General features: G+C 37.8%; 1 protein-coding gene and 1 non-coding gene across 2 annotated transcripts in view; one reads left to right on the top strand and one right to left on the bottom strand.

Annotated features, from left to right (window-relative positions):
* The window catches only part of ATRX (ATRX chromatin remodeler), a 175,668-nt gene that overhangs the window by 135,908 nt on the left and 18,378 nt on the right, over window positions 1-21,382 (top strand). Inside the window, exons 24-29 of the mRNA XM_049767135.1 lie at window positions 39-127; window positions 249-421; window positions 4,530-4,683; window positions 7,445-7,551; window positions 14,121-14,229; window positions 19,393-19,570. Coding sequence (XP_049623092.1) covers window positions 39-127; window positions 249-421; window positions 4,530-4,683; window positions 7,445-7,551; window positions 14,121-14,229; window positions 19,393-19,570 — 810 coding nt within the window. The remainder of the gene's footprint in view (window positions 1-38; window positions 128-248; window positions 422-4,529; window positions 4,684-7,444; window positions 7,552-14,120; window positions 14,230-19,392; window positions 19,571-21,382) is intronic.
* LOC126000274 (U6 spliceosomal RNA) lies at window positions 16,724-16,830 on the bottom strand. The gene has a single exon (XR_007492628.1). It is a non-coding gene; the product is annotated as a U6 spliceosomal RNA (small nuclear RNA).

The raw sequence follows: 21,382 nt of genomic DNA, 5'->3' as shown, positions 1-21,382 counted from the left end.
AAAATAGTATTAAATCATTCATCTCCTTTTTCCTTCAGGGATATTTTGATGAAGACAGTATGGATGAATTTATAGCTTCAGATTCCGATGAAACCTCCATGAGTTTAAGCTCTGATGATTACACAAAGTAAATTGAATACTATTTGTTACCTGTGTTGATAACATCCCTACTTCTCAATTATCTGAGGTAATTAATGTATGTATCATTACTAGGATTTTCTAATAGTTTGAATTTGTTCTTTTCATAGAAAGAAAAAAACAAAAGGGAATAAGGGGAAAAAAGATAGTAGTTCAAGTGGCAGTGGCAGTGACAATGATGTTGAAGTTATTAAAGTGTGGAATTCAAGATCTCGAGGAGGTGGTGAAGGACTTGTGGAAGATACAGCAAACAACCCAGCAGCTTCTTTAAAACTGGAAGAAAGTAAGTTTAATGAATACTGTCTTTATCATAGAATATTGATTTAGCAAATACCATGTACCTTTGTTCAATTATTTTTTATCCTCTTTAATTGACCAAAAAAAATCTTTCCTCAATTGATAAGCATTTAGGATAATCAGGTACACATAGTAATAAGAAATATTCTGATACTAAAGCAAGTGAATTATTTTCTCTGTTGCATTTAAAAAGAAAAAAATGCTAATATTTATTTGCATGCTTATACTGAAAGTATTTTTTCTTTGTTTTCTGGGGGGTTACCCAACTGGCAGCACTCAGAGGATACTCCTGGCTCTAAGATCCCAAGTTTCTCCTTGTAGACTTGGGACCATATGGAATGTTGGGGACTGACCCCATGCCAGCCACTTATGTGTAAGGCAAATGCTATAGCTCCGGCACCTTAAAATGTTCTCTTTCTCTTTCTCTCCCTCTCTTCCTTTCTCCTTCTCTCTCCCTCTCCCCCTCTTCCTCTCTCCTCTCCCTCTTCCTCTTCCTTTCTTTCTCCCTCTCCCTTTTCCTCTCACACTCCCTCTCCCTCTCTCTCATGAGGTCACATTTGGTGGTGCTCAAGGCTTACCTCTGGCTCTCTGCTCAAGGATTAATACTGGTGGTGCTTGTGAGACATTATACAGTACTGAAGATTGAACCTGGGTTAGCAGCCCTTCTTGGGAGTAAAGGGAACAGAGAACTTTAGCCTGTTTCATTGAGAATACAGGACAGGGTCCCAGGCCCACTGAGTACTATTTGTGAGCCGAACCTGAAAAAAAAATGAATATTCAGTGTAAAATTGCTACTTGTACATCCCAGTTACACATTCGAGGTTTCCATTAGTGGAAATAATCCATATATTTTAAAAAAATTTTAGAGGACCAGTGCAATAGTACAGTGGTAGGTCATTTACCTTGCATGCAGAAGGACGGTGGTTCGAATTCCAGAATCTCATATGGTTCCCCGAGCCTGCCAGGAGTGATTTCTGAGCACTGAGTCAGAAGCAACTCCTGAACATCACTGGGTATGGTCCCAAAACCAAAATAAAATATTTTTAAAACATGGTAATATTTTTAATATTATATTCAGTAGTATAAAAAATTATCAGGGATTCTGTTGTATTTTAGATCATATCACTATTTCTTCTAAGCATTGTGACCTTTCTAATCCATTTTAATAATTTCATGCCTGTATTAAAAAATTTGACATTTTCCCCTTAATTATTTTACAAAATACAAATAACCAGGGGTTGGAGCAATAGTACAATGGGTAATCTGCTTGCCTTGTATGTGACTGACTTGTGTTTGATCCACATATGGTCCCCTGAGCTTGTCAGGCATGATCCCGGAGCACAGGGCTAGGAATAAGCCCTAGGCACCATCGGTTGTGGATCACAAACAGGCAACAAAGTGAATAACCATTGTATAAATTCTATGCAATCTGTGGAGCCAGAATTCTTTTAATATACTGGCAATTTGCCAGTTGTGGACTATTGTAGAAAGTCTTTGGTCAGCATTTTCTTGGTAAACTAGATCGCATTTGGTTTCCAAAGCTATAACTAAGTTATAAGACTCAACATATTCCAGACTAAGTGATTTTTTACAATTAAAGAGAAAAACAGAATTATCAAAGAAAAATTGCCACATAGGGCAAAATTCAGAGGATACCATGCAAAACTTTCAAAATGGGGCCACAGAGAATAGACTAATTTCTCTAATAATGAGTTATCGCAGTATTTTTGAAGAGCTTTGTTAGATTAAAGCTTTGTTAGACTAACTACCTAAGATTTCTGTTAGGTATGGGTCACATGGATACTCTGTCTTATTCTTATCCAATTCCATCCTCTGGGAAAACAGGCATTTTTTGTTTGTTTGTACTGAGGCTATAATAAGGGCATCTAAATTTCATTTGTTATGATAGAAATTTTACATCAGTACAGGATTCTATTTACCATTTAAGTTCCCAGACATCAACCCAGGGCTATGCTTGGAAGGAGGAATTTCTGAGATGAAATTCCAATGGACTGTTAATGGATTGTGAATCAAAAATAATTTCCTTTGTAAAGAGGAATGGGTAACAGAAAGTAGTATGTATCCAGTAGTCAAGAAAACTTATGATGGACCAGAGTGATAGTAAAGTGGGTAAATACTTTTCTTATATGTGGCTGATCCAGGATTGCTTCCGTGGCACCATATAAATATAAATATGTGTGTGTGTGTGTGTGTGTGTGTGTGTGTGTGTGTATATATATATATAGAGAGAGAGAGAGCGCACGTCTGATTTCCTCAGTGCTTAAATATTTACAACAGAAGTATATAGCCACTGTAATTTGTATTAAAAAATAAATCAGGGGCCTGAAAGATAGCGTGGATATAGGGCGTTTGCCTTGCATGCAGGAGGATAGTGGTTCAAGTCCCAGCATCCCATATGGACCCCCAAGCCTGCCAGGAGCAAATTCTGAGCATAGAGCCAGGAGTAACCCCTGAGTGCTGTTGGGTGCGACCCCTCCCCCCAAAAAACAAATAAAAAATACAGTAGGTAGGACACTGGCCATTTATGCATGCAATCAACCCAGGCTTGAACTCCCAACATCACATAAGGTACCTGAGCAACTCTAGGAGTTGCCTGAATGCAGAGCGAGGTGAGGTGTAAACACAGAGTACCACCAGGTGTGGTTCCTCCTCCCAAATACAGGGAAGTTACAAAAAGTTAAAGCCACTTTGCAGCTTATTTCTGAGCTGAACTTCATGCTATCTCTCTGACCACGCTAAAAGATTTTTTGTCTGTCACTGGCTTCTACTATTTATAGTTGAAGAATTGAATGTTTTGGGGGCCAGTACTTATTTTTTTTCCAGAAACCTAGTCCATGCAGTAAATATTTCATGTCTCGTGGTCTTTTCTCTCTGTCATGGCTTTTTTCTGTTCTCAATTATTTGTTCTCTGGATTTTTTGCTTTCTGATGTCTTTGGTTGTTTGGGGTTACTCTCTCTCTTTGGGTCTGGTGCAGTCTTTGTCTTTTAAGGTCTCTTTCTGAGCCCCTTGTTTCCAGGTTCTTTTTCTCATGCTTGCATTCTCCCATGGTCTATTTCTTATACTCAATTAGTGTAGCCTCTCTCTACTGTGTGTACAATTCTCTCAGGATATCTTTATTTTACTTGTTTTTTGAAGCAAGGTATTTGTTTATGGGGATTTGTTTGTTTTGTTTTGGTTCCATACCCAGTTTTTTCAGGGCCTACTTCTGATCTACTTTTAGGAATAACAGTGGGCTTGGAGGGTTCCTGTGGGATTAAATCTGGGTTGGTTTGTGCAAGGCAGAGTTCTTAACCACTGTACTATCTCCATTCCCTAATGCTAGGTATTTTTTATTGGGTGAAACATTCCTATTTAAAATTTTATTTTGATTTTATTTTTTCCATCAATCAGTTGCCTCTCCCTCATAGAAAAATTTTCAGGCGGAGGCCAAATGGTGAAGCAAGATAGTTTTATTGAAAATTACTGGGAAATGGGGCCTGATGATAGCACAGTGGTAGGGCATTTGCCTTGCACTCAGCCAACCCCAAATGGACCCCAGTTCGAATCTCAGTATCCTGTATGGTTCCCTGAGCCTGCCAGGAGTAACCCCTGAACCCTGCCGGTGTGACCCTGAAGAGAAAACCCAAGAAATGAAGGAAAGAAAATTACTGGGAAAGATGCGAGGGGAGAGAAGTTTGTGTTTGAGAAAGAAGAGGCTTCTCCAGAGTGGAAATAAACAAAGAAATAGAGACAAGCAAGCAAGATACATATTCAAGGGAGAATACAGCTTAAGGAGCCTCCTCAGATTCTTTTTCTTATGTGCATTTGGAGTAGTCCTCCCTTAATTTCCAGTGTATATGTGTTTTTGTGTGTCTTTTCCTCCCTTCTCTCTGGTCCTTCAGTCTCTCTCTCTTTTCTGGATCGAATTGGATCTATTTCTCAATCTCTGATTTCTCTTTCAGTGTTTAATTTCGGTAACAGTTACAACAGTATCAACATTTTTAGTTCTTAATCTTATTTTCAATTTCTTTTGAGAAATGTCTTTTTCTTTATTGTGTACTTAATTATTCATTCATTCATTCATTTTTTTTAGGTAAAGCTACTTCCTCTTCTAATCCAAGCAGCCCTGCTCCAGATTGGTATAAAGATTTTGTTACCGATTCTGATGCTGAGGTTTTGGAGCATTCTGGGAAAATGGTACTTCTCTTTGAAATTCTTCGTATGGCAGAGGAAATAGGAGACAAAGTGTAAGTTCTTTACTATTTGTATAATAAATATGAACCTTGTGATAACCATTATATTTTGAAAAAGTTTCTTGGAAGAAATTATGTTTTTTTTTCCTTTCAAAAGATACAATTTCTCTGGTAAGTGTGGTGGTAATTATCTTCATTAAAACTTCAAACATGCAAGCACATACAATTATTCTCTTCTATTTTATTTATTCATTCATGCATGCATTTATTTATTTACTTATTTATTTTGGTTTTTGGGTCACAACCGACAGTGCTCAGGGGTTACTCCTGGCTCTATGCTCAGAAATTGCTCCTGGCAGGCTCAGGGGACCATATGGGATGCCGGGATTCAAACCACTGTCCTTCTGCAGGCAAGGCAAACACCCTACCTCCATGCTATCTCTCTGGCCCCGATTATTTCTCTTTTAATGTGCTGATTATTTTCACTGGTGCTGCTTTTCCCTTCTTCTGACTATTATACCCTAAATTTAAGACTAGTTGGTACTTATATTTCACCATCTACTTATTTCTGAATCAAGACTCTAGTTGGCACTTATATTTCACCATCTTCAAAGTAATTTGGTTTGGGAGTCACAGCCAGCATGACTCAGGTTATTCTTAGCTGTGTGCTCAAAAATTACTCCTTGCGGGCTCGAGACCATTTGGGATGCTGGGGATTAAAGATGAGTTGACCGCATGCTAGGAATACCATCAGTTGTCACACTGGCTAGTTTAGCCCAGTCCAGCTCCAAACCATTCACAGTTTGGCAAACCTTTTCATAGATATCTTCTCTTCTAGTTTTACCCTTGATGCTTTGCAAGGTAGCAAGCACTTCTGTGATTTCAAAATTATCAGTCATCCCACAAATAAAAATTGTTCTGCAGGATCATGAACATCATTTCTTTCTTCAAGTGCCAAGGAAAAATAGGAAAGTTTTTTGCAGTTTTGCAAATGCTAATACAAATTGTTTCCCATCTCTTCAATCCTTCTTGTAATTGTAGGTCCTGAAAGAATCACTTTACTAAAAAAATCGGCCTTCTCTCGACAAATCTCTTTGGCAATAGAAAGAAGGCATTCTGAGATTGAGAGGAATAGTTAAGAGACAGGGAGGAGGGGACTCAGAGAGTGCTGTGACCATTCCACACATGTGCATTGCAGTACAGGGACGAGTTAGCAGCTATGCAGTATAGGCAGCAGTGTCGAAGACACCCGCAGGCGGGATAAATGTCCTCGATGGGCCACAGTTTAATGACCCCTAAAAGACCCCATAAAAAGACAAAGTATAATTTTTTTGCTCTCTTCAGTTCAAGAAAATTTGAAAGTATCTATCAATGAATATTTACATACCGTATTTGCCGGCGTATAAGACGACCCTTCAACTCATGAAAAACTTCCTAAAAGTCAGGAGTCATATTATATATACTGGTATACGGCATGCTGAAACTTGTTCCAGCTTCAGGGACGAGTGGTCCGCACCCCTCTTTTAAGACTTTTAGGAATTTTTTCATGGGTTGAAGGGTCCTCTCATACGCTGGCAAATACGGTACTATAAGTTGTCAGCCTCCACCCCTCCTCCAGTATAGTTTTGCAGAATCAAAACAATAGTAAATAATAGTTTTTTGTCTCAGGTATTTTAATTTTATTCTGTGTATATATAATGTTTTCCTATGTGAGAGGGATTCCTCTGATTGGTAAGATTATATTTTTAGAGGTTTTTTTTCAGTATATAATATGCTTACTTTTTACTAAATAGAAACATCTTAGCACTGTTTTTCATACTACTCAGAGCCCTTGCATATTTGGTGACCCATCATAGATGGTGAAGGATCAGTGACAAATTTTCCTTTTCATCCTATAGAGAAAACATTTATTTTAGCATCATGTAAGATATTTTGTAAACAATTGTTTTCAGGCTAAAAAGAAGATAGGTACTTACTGTGATAGTTACAGATCTGTAGACATATTTATAATGGAATGACAATTGTTATAGAATTATATAATTTTAAATTGATTTTTTTACCCCCCCTGATTTTAATACTTTTATTAGGAGGACTTTTTCATATTCTGTAGACATTGTCTTTTATAATGTAGAAAATTTGGTCAAAATTCTTTTTGAGCATTGATGTCTAATTATAACGTTGTTGACTATTTGTTTTTTATTAAATTATCTTTTTCACTGTGCAGGATGAAATAGCTGTATTTTGTAGCTCTGTATCTATGTTCTGCTCCAATGATTTTTGTTTGTCCTTTTGCCATTTCTACAGCATTTTTGATCATTCTAGATTTCCATATTTGTGCAATCTTACGATTAAACTTATGACTTTTTCAAAGTAATTTTGGTTATTTTCTGTTCATTATTCCCTTATAAACTTCAGATTCGTTTTGTTAATTTCTTTTTTTTTTTGTTTTTGTTTTGTTTTGTTTTTTGTTTTTTGGGCAACACCCGGTGGTGCTCAGGGGTTACTCTTGGCTATCTGCTCAGAAATAGCTCCTGGCAGGCACGGGGGACCATATGGGACACCGGGATTCGAACCAACCATCTTAGGTCCTGGTTCGGCTGCTTGCAAGGCAAACACCGCTGTGCTATCTCTCTGGGCCCCGTTTTGTTAATTTATAAAAAACAACAAAAAACAACAAAAAAAAAAACAAAAAAAACCCTCTTGTTAGTTTCCTTTGAATCATGTTGAATTTATAGATCAGTTTGGAAAGATATGATGTCTTTAAGAATGTTGAATTTTCTAATACATCACCTACCCTAAACTTTCTTATTTGCAGACTTGTTTTCAGCCAGTCCCTCATATCCTTGGATTTGATTGAAGATTTTCTTGAATTGGCTAGTAGGGAGAAAACAGAAGATAAAGATAAACCTCTTATTTATAAAGGTAAGTTACAAGTGTCTCTATCAGAAGCTTTTAAAGTATTGAGCATATTACATAAAAGAAAATACTACCCAGGCCCATAAGTATATTTATTCCCCCTATACTTTATTATCCATATATGTATGGTCTTTATTGTTGAAATTATAACATTTAAATTCCCTAAACCAATTTTCAGATGTAATTCACATACCATTCAGTTTAACTGAATGTTTAAAATATTTGAAGTTTAATTACTGTCTTTACCACTCTCCCAGCTGTAAGCAGTTATGAATTTCTTGGTGCCTTTTTTGTTTTGTTTTATTTTGGGGGCATGCCCGGCAGCGCTCAGGGTTTACTCCTGGTTCTATGCTCAGAAATCACTCCTGGCAGGCTCAGGGGACCAAACGGGATGCCGGGATTCGAACCACTGTTCTTCTGCATGCAAGGCAAATGCCTTAACTCTATGATATCTCTCCAGCCCTTTTTGCTGCCTTTATAGATTGATCTATTTTGGATCTTTCCTTGAAATTATAAAATTTTCGAGTTTTGGAGACTGGCTTTTCGCATAGCATAGTTTTCAGGGTACATCCATGTTATATCATGCATCACTACTTTATTTTTTTGCCTAATATTTTATTGTGTGTGTGAAAATGCTTTATTTCATTATTTACTGATTCATATTTACTTGGATTATTTTAATTTTTTGACTGTTTTGAATGGTGTTACCATGGATATTTATTAGCAAGTTTTTATTTACTTAAAATGTATGTTTTAACAAACCTTTGGACTCTGACTCCCAAAATGTTATCAAATGGGAAGTCAAAGCATTAGGGAGAGACATTGGACTGTCATGGAGAATTATTGACATTTGTGATGATATATATTTAGAAGAGGTGTGAAATTATACCTGGTGACATTGTAGACTTCTCTCAGAGATCAGCCCTGACATGGCTCAAGGGACTATATGAAATGCCAGGGATTGATCCGTTGTCTGCAGGCAAGTTTCATATCCATTGTATTATGCACTGGGCCCCCCATAAACTGTCTTGTAAACCTAAACTGCTTCATTTTTTATAAAAAGACAAATGCAAAACACATACACACAAAGACAGACACATACCTAGGAATAGTATTGTTAGGTTATAAGTTTAATTTATCTAAAACACACCAAACTGATTTTTTTCTGGCTGCACCATGTTACATTCCCACAGCAGTGCATTGTTTCAGATTTTCTACACCTTTGTCAACGTACTTTTTTATTATTAAAAAATTATTGCTATGGGCCAGAGCGATAGCACAGTGATAGGATGTCTGTCTTGCACTCAGTCAATCCAGGACAAACAGTGGTTTGAATCTTGGCATCCCTATAGTCCCCTGTGCCTTCCTGGAGCGATTTCTGAGCTCAGAGCTAGGAGTAACTCCTGAGCGCTGCCAGCTGTAACCCCTTCAAAAAAACGAAAACAAAACTATTGCTACAGGCCAGAGTGATAGCACAGTGTTCGGGCGTTTGCCTTTCAGAGGGCCAACCTCAGAGGACCCAAGTTTGATTCCCAGCATCCCATAGGGTTTCCCAAACTTGCCAAGAGTGATTTCTGAGGGCAGAAATAGAAGTAACTCCTGAGTGCCGCTGGGTATGGCCCAAAAACAAAACAAAGAAAATTATTGCCACTTGGCCAAAGAGACAACTTAAAGGTTGATACAGCTGAAACTCCATATAAATATTTTTGTTGTTATCCAATTTCTCCAGTTAAAACTACCAGTACAGTATAGGGCCCTAAACGATAGCATAGCCTTGCAGGCGTCAACCCCAGATGAACCTTGGTTTGATTTCTGGCATCCTGAGCACTACCGGGTGTGACCTAAAAACAAACAAAAAGCAACAAAAAACTACCAGTTACAGTATTGACTTGAAATGTCAAGCATAGATATTCTTCTCTGATTCCTTTTTTTTTTTTTTTTTTTGCTTTTTGGGCCACACCCGTTGATGCTCAGAGATCACTCCTGGCTTGGAGGACCACATGTGATGCCAGCGTGGATAGAACCGCTATCTGTCCTAGGTTAGCACGTGCAAGGCAAATGCCCTACTGCTTGTGCCACCGCTCTGGTCACATAAGCAATAATAATTTTCAAGTGTTGTACAATTTAACTTCTAAAATGATTATATGTATGACAAACATGCACATGAAAGGATGTGTGACATCACTGATCATAGCCTGCCAGGAGCAATTTCTGAGCGTACAACCAGGAGTAACCCCTGAGCGCTGCCGGGTGTGACCCCAAAACAAAAAAAAAAAGAAAGAAAGAAAGAAAGAAAAATGCAAATCAAAATCTTTTTAAAATTGTTTTTTCGCAAATCAAAATCTAATTGGGGCCTGGAGAGATAGCTAAGTGGCGTTTGCCTTGCAAGCAGCCAATCCAGGACCAACGTGGTTGGTTCGAATCCCGGTGTCCCATATGATCCTTCGTGTCTGCCAGGAGCTATTTCTGAGCAGACAGCCAGGAGTAGCCTCTGAGCACCGTCGGGTGTGGCCCAAAAGCCAAAAAAAAAATCTTATTTGGATCCAGAAAGTAACTCAAAGCATATATAAGCACATATTAATGCTTTTACTTTGTTTTAAGAGGATGTAATTCATTTCTTGTCACCTCATGGACCTTTGAGCCCTGCTGTATACAACCCAAAACACACCAAAAAATCCTTAATAGAAGCAATCTCACACAATAGGGTTACTGTTTTATTTTTTTATTTTATTTATTTATTTATTTTTGGTTTTTGGGTCACACCCAGCAGTGCTCAGGGGTTACTCCTGGCTGTCTGCTCAGAAATAGCTCCTGGCAGGCACGGGGGACCATATGGGACAACGGGATTCGAACCAACCACCTTTGGTTCTGGATCGGCTGCTTGCAAGGCAAACGCCGCTGTGCTATCTCTCCGGGCCCACTGTTTTATTTTTAAAAAAAATCAAAACCAAAATAGCACTTGGCTGATCTGGATTTGATCCCAAGCATTCCATATCCCCCCAAGTCTACCAAGAGTGAGCCCTGAGCACTGAGCACAGCCAGGCTAGGCCTATAAAAAAGGATATATGATAAAAAATAATTGATAGCATGCATGATCATTAAACAGTAATTCATATAATCATATTCATAGCACTGCTCACAGTAGGGGAAAGGTAGAAACACTCTAGATGTTTATCAGTGGATAATAAATTGATAAAATGTGCTAAACACTTTCAATTATTATTCCAATTTTTCAAAAGGAGGAAGTATGTGTACACTATTTGAATGAACCTTGAGGACATTATGATAAGTAAAATAAGCTAATATACAGACAGCTATGTGATCCTTTGTATAGGAGATATCGAAAGTAGTCAAATGCAGAGACAGAACCAGTGGTGGGTGAAGGTGAGACCAAAGATTAAATAGGTCTGGAATAGATATTTGCACAATGTTATGAACATGATTAAAACTTTTGAACTTTTTTCCTAAAATAATTTAAGGCATTATGTTTTTTTTTTTTTGGTTTTTTGGGCCACACCCTGTGACGCTCAGGGGTTACTTCTGGCTATGCGCTCAGAAGTTGCTCCTGGCTTCTTGGGGGACCATACGGGACGCCGGGGGATCGAACCGCGGTCCGTCCTAGGCTAGCGCAGGCAAGGCAGGCACCTTACCTCCAGCGCCACCGCCCAGCCCCAAGGCATTATGTTTTATGTTACATGTTGTTTAGAAATATTAAAAAATATTAAAAATATCGATTAAAAGATACTAACACTGACACCAGCTGCTAGTTGAGTTTTTGTTTCACTTTAAATTTTCCCATTTGGGGACCGGAGAGATAGCACAGTGGTAGTGCCTTTGCCTTGCATGCAGAAGGACGGTGGTTGGAATCCCGGCATCCCATATGGTCCCCATGCCTGCCAGGAGAGATTTCTGAGCATAGAGCCAGGAGTAACCCCTGAACGCAGAGCCGGGTATGACCCAAAAAAAAAAAAAACAAAAACAAAAAAAAAATCTTTCAGATTGGGGCCAGAGCAATAGTATAGCCAGTAGGATATTTGCCTTACACACGCTGACACATGGTTCATCTCCAGCATCCCATACCATCCCATATGGTCCCCAAAGCCTGCCAGGAACAATATCTGAGTGCAGAGCCAGGAGTGGCCATGGAGCACTGCTGGGTGTCGTTCAAAAACAAACAAGATTTGGGGTGGGGGTGGGGGAATTATTCATCACTCTGCTTTCAGAAATCGCTCCTGGCAGGTTGGGGTACTATATGGGATGCCAAGAATCTAACTTGGATCCGTCCTGGGTTAGTCGCATGCAAGGCCCAATAAATAAGACTTTTTAAAAAATCTTTCAGATTCAGGCTGGAGCAATAGCACATCGTTAGGGCATTTGCCTTGCATGCAGATGACCTGCGACAGACCCGTTTTGATCTCCAGCATCCTATATGGTCCCCTGAGCCTGTGGGGAGCGACTTCTGAGCACAGAGCCAGAAGTAACCCCTGAGCGCTGCCTGGTAGGCCCCAAAACGGAACCAAAAAAAAAAATTTCAAATTGATTTGTGTTTGTCTGGTTAAAAATGCAAATTCAAAAAGAACTGGTATGATAAGAGAAAAGAATTTGAGAGCTCTGTAATGCACAACAGGTGGATTATATTTGTACTTCTAATGAAATGACCATTAAATTATTTGATAAATCAGCTAGAGAAATAAATAAAGTGAGAGCACACACCTCACATGTGTGAGGCCCTGGGTTTAATCCCCTATACTTCTTGTCCCCATCCTAGCAGTTCTAGTGTCCCCCCCAAGCACTATACCTCAGGTTGAATATTTCTAATTATGACCTTGCTATCTTCTCTCCTCTCCTCCCAATACCATGAGATGTGACTTCTATTGAAAATGATTGTCTACTAGGTATTCTGCAATAGACTAGAAAATAGAGTTGTAGTCCCATTAAGAAGCTAATAGTCTAATGAAAAATGTGATTATTTGATGAAAAATCAAATAGGGAAATTAGGTACCCAGGAAATTAAGAGGAGAGTATAGGTTTTATAAAGAAAGGATATAATATTTATATCTCAAGTAATCTCAGTTTTTTTTTTTGTTTGGTTTTTTTTTTTTTTTTTTTTTTTTTTGGTTTTTGGGTCACACCCGGCAGTGCTCAGGGGTTACTCCTGGCTGTCTGCTCAGAAATAGCTCCTGGCAGGCACGGGGGACCATATGGGACACCGGGATTCGAACCAACCACCTTTGGTCTTGGATCGGTTGCTTGCAAGGCAAACGCAGCTGTGCTATCTCTCCGGGCCCATTATCTCAGTTTTTTAAAATGTCTTAACCATATTTTCCTTTGTTCAACTGTTAACTGGAACCAATTGTATCTAATTTGGGGAGAGAGATGTAGAAAGAAAAGGAAAGTTATTTTATTTAAAGATATATATATATATATATTTCTGGATCACTACATTGCCATCATCACTACCATTTGAAGATATTTTCATTACTGCTTCTGTGTAGCAAGTCCCTGGTGCTTCTTGTATGGTGAAGGGGGGTGGTGTCATACAAAAGAGTGATTAAAGGGAACTGGGTGCAACTTGTGACTTTAGCCAATATTGTATTCTTGCTCTTAAATAAATTACCATTTTGAAGGAAAAATCTAGTCTTTTACTTTTGTTTTATGGGTCACACCTGATAGTGCAGGACACACTTGTTTCTGTGTTCAGAGGTCATCCTTGTGGTGAGGATTCAGAGACTATGAAATCCCAGTGATCAAACCCGAGTGGACCATGTGAAGGGATGTACCCTACCATTTATACTATCTTTGTGACATCTTCACACAATATCATCTTAAACTAAGTAATAGATGGATATTCTATTTTTACAAAGAATGTTTCTTGCTTAGGTTAGTAGAGTATTTGAAAAAGAATTTGAGCTATTTATTAGATAGCATACCATATCACATATGTATCAACAGTCATTATTGTTTATTTTTGTTGTTAAGGTAATATGTTTAGAATAGTGTTAACATTTATGGCCTTGATGTACTACTATTACTGTACTTCACCACCACTAGACTGACCAATATCCTCCACCTCTGTCCTTACTATACTTTTGTTCGACTTTTTAATTTCTTCCTCCATCCCCCTGCTGGTTAATACCAGTTTTGTAATCTTGGACTGAGGATATGCTGTTATAGCAGATTAAATTTATTTTTAAAATGTCTTCATTATTTAGTGTGTATTGGAAGGAAAACTAGTGAATTAATTTGTAACTGAATAAATTGCACCTTAATTAAATATTTTTCTTTTTTTTAAATATTTGTTTTTTATTTTTTGGGCCATACTTGGTGGTATTCAGAGCTTAATCCTCACTCTGCGCTTTGGATTTACTCTTGGTAGAACTCAGGAGATGATTTGCAATGCTGGGGGTTAAGCCCATGGGGGTCCAGCCCTCTTGAGTAAATACATGCAAATAAAATATACACAAATATAAACACACAGATATAGTCAGTTTTCATATCGTGATCAATGAATAAATCTGTTGCTATCATCAGAATTATTTATTTATCAAATATGTTTTATGTTGTTAAATTTTCAGGTGAAGGGAAGTGGCTCCGAAACATTGATTATTATCGTTTGGATGGCTCAACTACTGCACAATCTAGGAAAAAATGGGCTGAAGAATTTAATGATGAAACTAATGTGAGGTAGGAAAAGTTTTCTACATGGACAATTTTTTTTATCATTAAGGATTTGCATACCATAAAATTTACTTTTTAGTGTACATGTCTGTAAAAATTTGGCAATGAAGCTATGAAATGTTTTTATCACTATTTGAAAAGATCACTCAAGAAATCATACTATTTTGAGGGTCGAAGAAGATAGCACAGTGGTGAGACACTTGCCTTGCATGCTATTGTCTTTGGTTTGATCTCTGTCACTCCATATAGTCAGTCCAGTCCTGAGACAGACCCAAGTATTCTCTGTTAGCTCAGAACCAAAAGTAAGCCCTGAGCACTACTGACTGACATTGGCCCCTAAACAAAACTAAGAAATCATAATTTTTGTGTAGCTTTTTGTTTGTTTTTGACCATACCTGGTGATGCTTAGGGAATACTCCTCTCTCCACTCATGAATCAATCCCAAAGGGCTCAGGAGACCCTAGATTAAACCTCAGATCAAACCTGGTTGGCAGTGTGCAAGGCAAGCACCCTGCCTGCTGTACTAAGGCTCAATTTTGTGTACCTTTTGAGTACACAAAATAGAAAAATATATTTGAGATTGTATATATTGTTGCATACGATTGTATTGTGTTCTTTTAATTGTTTGATAGTCTTTTTTGTATATGTAGCCATTTTCACAAGTGAAACTCATTTCCAAGTTTTGGAATTAAATTGAAGTTTCTATAAAAATTCATGTTACATTTTTGTATAAACCATAGATTATCTAATTATCCATCTGAATGAAAATTCCTGAGTATAATTGCTGGGTTTCATGGTGGCAGTATGATTTATAAGAAGCCATTATTGATTTTAAAAATATATTGAATCACTTTGAGAAACAGTTGAAAAGTTATTGATGCTTTAGTTTCAGTCATACAATGTTCCTAGCTAGCTGGCCCTTACATCCAAATATTATCATCGTGGCCCCTTATCTATCCTAAGTATGCGCTCCCACATTTCTATTGTATTTGGGTATATTCTCATACCATGTTTGGTTTTTTTTTTTATATCTGGCAGATAAGTGCAATCATTCTATGTCTGTTCCTTTGCTTTTGAGTCATTTCACTCAGTTATGATACTTTCCATGTCTATTCATGTAAAAGCAAATTTCATGACTTTGTTTTTCCTAAAAGGTGCATAGTATTCCTTTTATGATTTTGTGATTTTTTTTTATCCAGTCCTCTGGCATTTGGGTTGTTTCCAGATGCTTCTTATTATGAATAGTGCTGCAGATGGCTTTTCTGTACTGTGTGTTTTGGCTCTTAGGGCTTATTTCAGGAGCAGTATTGCTGGGTCATGTGGAAGCTCAATTCCCAATTGTTTGAGATATGTCCATATTGTTTTCGAAAAAGGCTGGATCAGTTGTCATTCCTACTGACAATGAATGAGACTACCTTTCTTTTCATATCAGTGACAGCTCTGATTGTTTTTGTTCTTTTTGGTTTCTGTCATTCTTTGTAGTGTGAGATGATATCTCATTGTTGTTTTGATTTGTATCTCCCTGATGATTAATAATGTGGGTATTTTTGTGGCTTTTAACCATTGGTTTCTTCTTTGAGAAAGTTTCTGTTCATTTCTTTTTCCCCTTTTTGATAGGTTTAGATGGTTTTTTGTCTTCAGTTCTACCAGTGCCTTACGTATCTTAGATAGGTATCAGATAGGCATAATGTGAATAATTTCTTCCATTCTGTAGGTCTTTGTATCCTGGTCATTTTTTTAATTTGAGGTGTAGAAACCTCTTCATGTAATTCCATTTGTTTACCTTTGCTTCCTCCACTTAATTGGGCAATGATATTTCATTCGTGAAGATAACTTTATCTTCAATGTCTTGCTACATTTTTCTTTATGTACTTAATGGTTTCAGGTCTAGTATCAAGATCTTTAATTCATTTTGTTTTGACTTATACGCATGGAGTTAGAAGGATGTCTAAGTTCTTTTTCTTGCATGTAGCTGAGCAGTTTTCTCAACACCATTTGTTTAAGTGACTTTCGTTGTTTAGTGTCTTATTTTTGCTCCTTAATCAGAAAGTAACTTATCATATATTTGGGGATATGTCTTAGGATATTCACTTCTGTTCAACTGATCAGAAGGTCTTTATATCAGTACCATGCTATTTTAATTACTACCATTTTTAAGTAGAAGTTGAAGTTGGGGAAAACGATGCTCCCTATCTTTTCCACCCAAAGATTATTTTAGAAATTCATGGAGTTTTATTGTTCCTATTAATTTCAGAAGTATTTGATATATTTCTTTGAATAATGGCATGGATATCCTTAAAGGTACTGCATTGAATCTATACAGTGCTTCTGGGTGCATTTCCATTTTAATGTTGGTAATCCTCCTAATCCATGTGCAGGAGCTATGTTTCCATTTCCTTGTGTACTTTTTATTTCTTGAAGTAGTGTTTTATAGTTTTCTTTGTATGTATTTTACCTCTGTAGTCAAGTAAATTCTGAGGTATTTGATTTTCTTTCTTTTTGAAATATTGAGCACTTCACGAATTTGTGTGTCATCCTTGCATAGGGACCATGATAATCTTCTCTGTATCGTTCCAATTTTAGTATATGTGCTGCCAAAGCGAGCACTGATACTTGATTTTCTTGGGCACATTTATGAATGATATGTTTTTTTGTTTGTTTTTTGTTTTTGTTTTTTTTTGGTTTTGGGTCACACCCAGTAGTGCTCAGGGGTTATTCCTGACTCTACCTTAAGAAATTGCTCCTGGCAGGCTCAGAGGACTATATGAGATTCCGGGATTCGAACCACCATCCTTCTGCATGCCAGGCAAACAACCCATCTCCATGCTATCTCTCCAGCCCCTGAATGGAATATTTTTAATACCTCTTCCTTCTCTATCATTATTAGTATATAGAAAAGCCATGGGTTTTTGTATATTTTGTCACTTGACTATTTTCTACTAGCTTTTTTGTAGAGTCTTTAAGATTTAAGCACACCAGGCAGTGCTCAGTGGTTACTTCATTGCTCTGCACTCAGGAGTTACTTCTGAAAAGCTCAGGAGACATGGAATTCTGGGGATCAAACCTGGGCATGTGCAAGGCAAATGCTTTACCCGCTGTACTGTGGGTACGGCCCCAAATCTTTAGTAATTACTAAACTATAGCATGTCATCTGCAAATAGTGAAAGCTTGATTTCTGCATTTCCTATGTGGATGCCACGGATATATCTTCCTGCCTAATTGATATGGCAAGAAACTGGAAGTGTTTCTGTTCCTTCAGTTACTGGAAGATTCTGAAAAGGATTGGCAGTAGGTCTTCTTGAAAAGTTAGAAAGAGGGCAAGAGAGATAGCATGGAGGTAAGGTATTTGCCTTGCAAGCAGAAGGACGGTGGTTCGAATCCCGGCATCCCATATGGTTCCCCAAGCCTGCCAGGGGCGATTTCTAAGCATAAAGCCAGGAGTAACCCTTGAGTGCTGCCGGGTGTGACCCCCCTAAAAAAAGTTAGAAAGAAATCACTAATTCCTCTCTCCTTCCTGGGAACTGGGAGCCTAGCAGTATGGTACAGCTTGAAGGTACCCTAGGCTTTCCCCCATTATCCATTCAGTGCCTTAGGGAGGGTCTGGGTGGGGCTCTGAACTTCTGGCCTCCCAGCCTCTTGAAGGATCTCTCTCCTTCCTGGGAGCCGGGAGCCTAGCAGTATGGGATTCAGCAGGCCCCCGCCATGCCGGAGGCCTTCTTAACCAGGCCTGGGGGGGGGTGCGGGACTTGGGTAACCCCAGCACCCCTCTACCACCTTGCTCCAGATCTCCAGGGCTCCCCTGGGCCACATGCCTGGGCAAGCCGGTGAGTTGGGCCCCTTGGTGGAGCTTGAAGATACCCTAGGCTTTCCCCCCATTATCCATTCAGCTCCTTAGGGAGGGTCTTGGTGGGGCTCTGAACTTCTGGCCTCCCAGCTTCTTGAAGTCACTGGTAATCTCTTTCCAGTTTCACAAGAAACATTAATAGTACTCACTATCATTGAATTATGTTTTTATGTATGCAGAATGTCCATTTTGTACTCTGCCCTTTTGCATACCCCATCAAAAGATCATATTTCCCTTTAACTTCCTTAACTCCTATCATCATTACTCCTCATTTACTCTAAATCACAGACCAAAGTGGTGCCCTGGAGTTAACACCCACCCAACTATTTTAAAAGGCATAAAAAGGACACATATCTTTTCAACATTTTGTGGGTGTTTTCTTTGACGGCTATAACTTTTGCTGAATATTTTCTTATACAGTGACGATCCCCCCCACATTTTTTTATCTTCTCTTTGTGAACTGCTCAATATGGAATTTGGTGTGAAAGAATCCCTCAGTTTAATGCTTATGTTTGAACCAAGTCATGGGTATTTTTGGAAATGTTCTTACGCCCCCATATACTCTGATAGCGCCATGTGGCTTTATTTCTTGTTTGCTTAGGCACATTAAAACGGGAAAATACTATACATACCAATAAGTTCTTATCTAATAGAGATGGGAACACACAAATATTGTAGTGCAATGGAACCTTACACCCTGAACATTGACATAAAGACCTGGCACAGGCCTCAGAAGAATCTATAATAGCTACTTAAACTTATTTTATACTTATATATCTATAATAACTTTTAAACATTATAAGCATGCTTTCATACTTCACTTCTAAATCCTTTTGCAGGTTTTTAAAATAATGATTTTTATCAGGCAATAAGTAATCATGCTACTTTTTTTTTTTTTTGGTTTTTGGGTCACACATGGCACTGCTCAGGGGTTATTCCTGGCTCCACGCTCAGAAATTGCTCCTGGCAGGCACGGGGGACCATATGGGACGCCGGGATTCGAACTGATGACCTCCTGCATGAAAGGCAAACGCCTTACCTCCATGCTATCTCTCCGGCCCCAATCATGCTACTTTTTATACATTTCTTGTTTTCTTTAATAAATGAAAATTAGGTGCTGGAATGATAATACAGTGGGTAGGGCTAATTCAAGTTCAATCCTAGGATCAGACTTCATATAGTCTCCCCAAGCTAGTCAGGAGTGATCCCTGAGTGCAGAGCCAGGAGTAGGTCCTGAACACTATCAAGTGTGTGCCCCCTCCAAGAACATTAAATGAAAAATTGAATTCCTTGATTTCTAAATATTTTATATTTTCAATTTTTAGAGGACGGTTGTTTATCATTTCCACCAAAGCAGGATCTCTTGGAATTAATTTGGTTGCTGCTAATCGAGTGATTATATTTGATGCTTCCTGGAATCCATCTTATGACATCCAGAGTATATTCAGAGTTTATCGCTTTGGACAAACTAAACCTGTATATGTATATAGGTTCTTAGCTCAGGTAGGTTTATAATTTACATTATCTGTTTCATATGGAAACTAATGGAATGTAGAAAATAGTTTACATTATAGACAAGCAAACTAAGTTGAAACTATCCCTCTTATAAAAAAAAGTAGCTGTCAATTTTGGTCTCATAATTTTTTGTCTTGCAATTGGTTCATGTTAATAACATCAACTTTCTCAGATTAAAGTCATTTGCATGGTTGAAGCAGATTTATTAGTATTTTCTTATTACTTCAGAGAAGTTAATAAATTCATTTTTAGTTATTGTCCTAGGGAAGTCAATTTGATTGTAGATGAAAGCTCACTGATAATTGATTTTAGTGATTACCAGGTATTAATTTGAGGACTATAAGTCAATAGGAAACTAGTAAACTTATTACAAAGAATTATTAAAAGAATACTTTGTAATATTTTTAATGTTACTATTACAAACATATTTGTAATACTTAATACTTTCTAGGCAGGGATATTGAAATCACTTTTCCTTGAAATATAAACTCTGGTATGGAATAAACAGAAATAAAGACTGGAGGGGCCAGAGGGATAGCACAGCAGTAGGGTGTTTGCCTTGCACGCAGCTTATTAGGATAGATGGTGGTTCAAATCCCAGCATCCCATATGGTCCCCCAAGACAGGAATGATTTCTGAGCTCATAGCCAGGAGTAACCCCTGAGTGTCACTGGTTGTGGCCCAAAAACAAAAACAAAAAATAAATAAATAAAATAGGGACTGGAGAAATAGTATAGTAATTAAGCACTTACCTTACAAGAGGTTGCCTTAGATTTCAACCCTAGCACCGCATATGGTTCCTTGAACCTGTCAGTTTTTTTGGGGGGAAGGGGCACACCGTTTGATGCTCAGGGGTTACTCCTGGCTAAGCGCTCAGAAATCACCCCTGGCTTGGGGGGACCATATGGGATGCCGAGGGATCGAACCAAGGTCCTTCCTTGGCTAGCACTTGCAAGGCAGACACCTTACCTCTAGCGCCACCTCACCGGCCCCAAGCCTGCCAGTTATATATGATCACAGAGCCTCAAGTATGCTCTTAGCACATGTTGCCCCAAACCAAAAATAAACTAGAAATAAATTTAAGAGAAATATGTTAAATCAAAGTAGTGGAATGCAGTTTCCTGTATTAAAGTACATTTATAGAATCAGGTTGCTCATTTAATTTCCAAGTAATCCTTTTAATAGGGATTTCTCCAAATCTGGGCATCACAACCAGAGAAGTTCTACTGGTAGAATCTTTAACTTCTTGAATACATAAAGTAATTGATAAGCTATCCTTTATAAATTTTATTGTTATTTAAATTAAGAACCCCATAACATTTTTGGTTTGGAATGCTACATATGGAATTGATATGGCATGTTGTTTATTTTATGTCCTGAAATTATAGAAAGTAAGACTTGATATAGAGACACTTTATAGTGATCATTGTTAAACATATTGTTCTATTGGGACAAAAAGTTATTTTGATATCCCTAAAATGTAATTTCAATTATCCTTTTTTATTTACCTTTTTATCAATGGCTCTTCTATTACTACCAAAATACAGAAATAATATAAAACATTTTGCATGTCATTGTCACTAATTTAGTTTTCCTTTTATGGAAAGGTAAAGTAAAACAATCACAATACTGTTATGAAGCAAACAACATTGCTAGTACAGTTTGCTTCATAATATATATATTTTTATTTCCCTCCCCATCGCTTCATAATATATTACAGTGCCTTCCTGTCAGTTCAAGTTAACCAATAATAATATTCCACCTTGATTGTTACATATTAACTGTATTTGTATATCATTC

The sequence above is a fragment of the Suncus etruscus genome, chromosome X (genome assembly GCF_024139225.1).
Source record: "Suncus etruscus isolate mSunEtr1 chromosome X, mSunEtr1.pri.cur, whole genome shotgun sequence".
Lineage (NCBI taxonomy): Eukaryota > Metazoa > Chordata > Mammalia > Eulipotyphla > Soricidae > Suncus > Suncus etruscus.
Note: the sequence above shows the minus strand (reverse complement) of the source record. Positions and strands in the feature narration are given on the sequence as shown.